This window comes from Eretmochelys imbricata, chromosome 6 (genome assembly GCF_965152235.1).
Source record: "Eretmochelys imbricata isolate rEreImb1 chromosome 6, rEreImb1.hap1, whole genome shotgun sequence".
Lineage (NCBI taxonomy): Eukaryota > Metazoa > Chordata > Testudines > Cheloniidae > Eretmochelys > Eretmochelys imbricata.
Genome location: NC_135577.1, coordinates 96,485,312 through 96,488,209, shown reverse-complemented (window position 1 = coordinate 96,488,209; position 2,898 = coordinate 96,485,312). Strand labels below are relative to the sequence as shown.

The 2,898-nt window shown below is 37.7% G+C and overlaps 1 protein-coding gene across 1 annotated transcript; it reads left to right on the top strand.

Moving 5' to 3' along the window:
- The first annotated feature begins 219 nt into the window (after positions 1-219).
- Positions 220-864, top strand: LOC144266570 (uncharacterized). Its single transcript, XM_077820003.1, has one exon. The coding sequence runs from the start codon at positions 220-222 to the stop codon at positions 862-864; it is 645 nt and encodes a 214-aa protein (XP_077676129.1).
- The last annotated feature ends 2,034 nt before the right edge of the window (positions 865-2,898 follow it).

Genomic DNA, 2,898 nt, shown 5'->3' with positions numbered 1-2,898 from the left:
TTTCATGCCATTATACTTGAGAGAGGCCCTGGGAGAATAAAGGGTCTTGAATATCCTAAAGACATTAGAGGTAGGAAATACACAGAAAACAATTACTACAAAAGACTTTCTAATGGTGAAATTGTCAGCAAACGGTGGCTTGTGTACTCTAAATGGAAGGATGCTATATTTTGTTTCCCATGCAAGCTTTTCAATAGTTGCAATTTTAAGATAGCAACCATGGGTATTAATGATTGGAAAAATCTTAGTCATATATTACTGCGACACATAAAGGCACACCACCACATTGAAAGTATGCACAAACTGTGTGGGCTGAGTATAAGGTTAAAAAATCAGACAACTCTTGATGCCCGAAATCAAAGATTGCTGGAGTCAGAGAAACAGCATTGGTGTCGTGTTCTTGAACTTCTATTATCTATTGTTGAATATCTATCAACAAACAGTCTTGCTTTTAGAGGAAGCGTTGAGAAATTATTCCAGCCCAAAAACGGTAATTTTTTGGGCCTTGCTCAACTGCTGGGAAAATTTGACACAGAGATGAGTGAACATCTTCGAAGAGTAACTGAAAATGAAATACATGACCACTATTTGGGACCAAGAATTCAAAATGAACTGATCATGCTAATGAGTGATAAAGTGAGAGACAAAATTGTTTCATTGATTACTTTGGCAAAATATTTTGCCATAATTCTAGATTGCACTCCGGACATAAGTCATCAACAACAGATGTTGTTAGTAGTGAGATTTGTTGAAATTAGTGATTCAGCACAGATTACAGTTAAGGAATCATTTATCACATTTTTAGAAGTAGAGGACACTACAGGTTTTGGACTTCTTCAAGCTCGCACTGATGAACTAAAATGAATGGGATTGTCCATAATTAACATTAGAAGACAAGGCTATGATAATGGTGCCAATATGAGAGGATACATTTCTGGCGTGCAAGCTAGATTGCTGGCAGAAAATCCATGAGCCTTTTTTGTTCAGTGTGCATGCCACAGCCTTAATTTGATTTTGTGTGATATGGCCAAGACTTCTGTAGAAGCTATTTCTTTTTTTGGTTTGCTGCAATGCATTTACGTGCTCTTTTCAGCTTCCACTCAACGATGGCAAATATTCAACGCACATGTCAATGGTATTACCGTTAAGCCTCTATCTGAGACATGCTGGGAAAGCAGAGTAGAAAGTGCAAAAACATTGAGATATCAGTCTGAGGAAGTTTACAAAGTACTGGTTGCTTTTTCGGAAGAAGCCAGAGATCCAAAAGCTAAAAGTGAAGCACAGTCATTGGCCTCTGAAATATCCAGCTTCAAGTTTCTAACATCTGTCATCTGGTATGACATTCTTGTTAAAATCTCAAGTGTACGCAAAATAATGCAGAGTCCAATGATGCAGCTTGATTCAACACTTACCTTTCTAAACAACACATGAGACTTTTTAGTGAAATACAGAGAAAATGGATTCAAAGAAGTACAGGTTACAGCAAGAGAGCTTGCACAGGCAGTCAGTGTAGAACCAAAATTTCCATGTCCGAACATGATATGAGTTTCAAGGAAAAAATGGCAAGAGGAATATAAAGGTGCAGATGAGCCCATAGATGATCCAGAAAAGAAATTTGAGGTTGATTTTTTTAATGTTGTGATGGATAAAGCAATCTCTGCCATTGATGAAAGGTTTAATACCTTACAAGCAAACCATAAACAGTTTGGATTTTTGTATGACATAACTAAATTCTATGAAATAGGAAAACAAGAGCAGCAAATGACGAAGTGCAAGAACCTAGAGAGCCTCCTGAAGCATAGTGATAGTTTTGATTAAAATGGACTTGAACTGTACGAAGAATTGAGTACATTGTCATCAATGTTGCCACATGCAAAATTGGTGATGGACATTGTACAGTTTATTCATATCAGCAAACTTGTTGACATATATCCTAATGTGTCGTATTCTACTGACAATTCCTGTAACAGTAGCATCAGGAGAACGGAGTTTCTCAAAACTAAAGCTCATTAAAAACTATCTCCATTCTACAAAGAGTCAGGAATGATTGACTGGTCTTGCTATTCTTGCAGTCGAACAAGACATCACTTTGTCTTTGTCATACGATGATATTATTACTGATTTTGCAGCCAAAAAAGCCAGAAAGATCACTTTTAATTAAAAACAAATCCTTGTTTCAATACTTCTTTGTAGAAATGTCCAATAAAATGTTGACAAATTAAAAAAATTATATTTGCATCATTCTGTCAATAAATCAGAATTTTTTCTATAGCGCTACTTCTTTCATGCTAGTCCATCAGCATTACAGTGTGCTTAATTAAGTTAAACTGTTTTTAATAAAGTGCATGTGGCAAGTTTTCCAGTACTGTAAGCTTATATTTGTGTTGCTAAGAGCAAGTCAGGCATAGGGGCACCAGTTTAATAATCCCACCGAGGGCACCATAAATCCTAAGGATGGCCCTGAGCATGCTACCATGTTGGGCCCTGCACGTGACTTTAGAGGAGGAGCACCTGTCTTCCCCTTGTTTGTTGATCACTAGAAGAGATAGTCACCCAAGTCCAGGCTTCAGGGGGGGACCAATCCATCAGCAAGCTTGGGTGGATCCCCACCTAGCATGCTGGGTTTTGTGGATCACATTCTAAAACACCTCTCTCCCCCCATTTATTGTGTAGGGAGTCTAGGTACCTAACTCATGTTTTATGGGTCACAGTGGTGTTCCTGTGATTTTCTAGGTACCTAATTCCATTTGGTGGATCTGGATTAATATGATCTTCTGCATGTCAGTTAGGCCCAAATTTTCAAATTGGCTTCTAACTTTTGATTCCTCTATTTTTGGGTGCGCAACTTTAGAAGTGTTATTTAGGTATCTGATTTTGACCTGGTGTGTAAAATTTGGC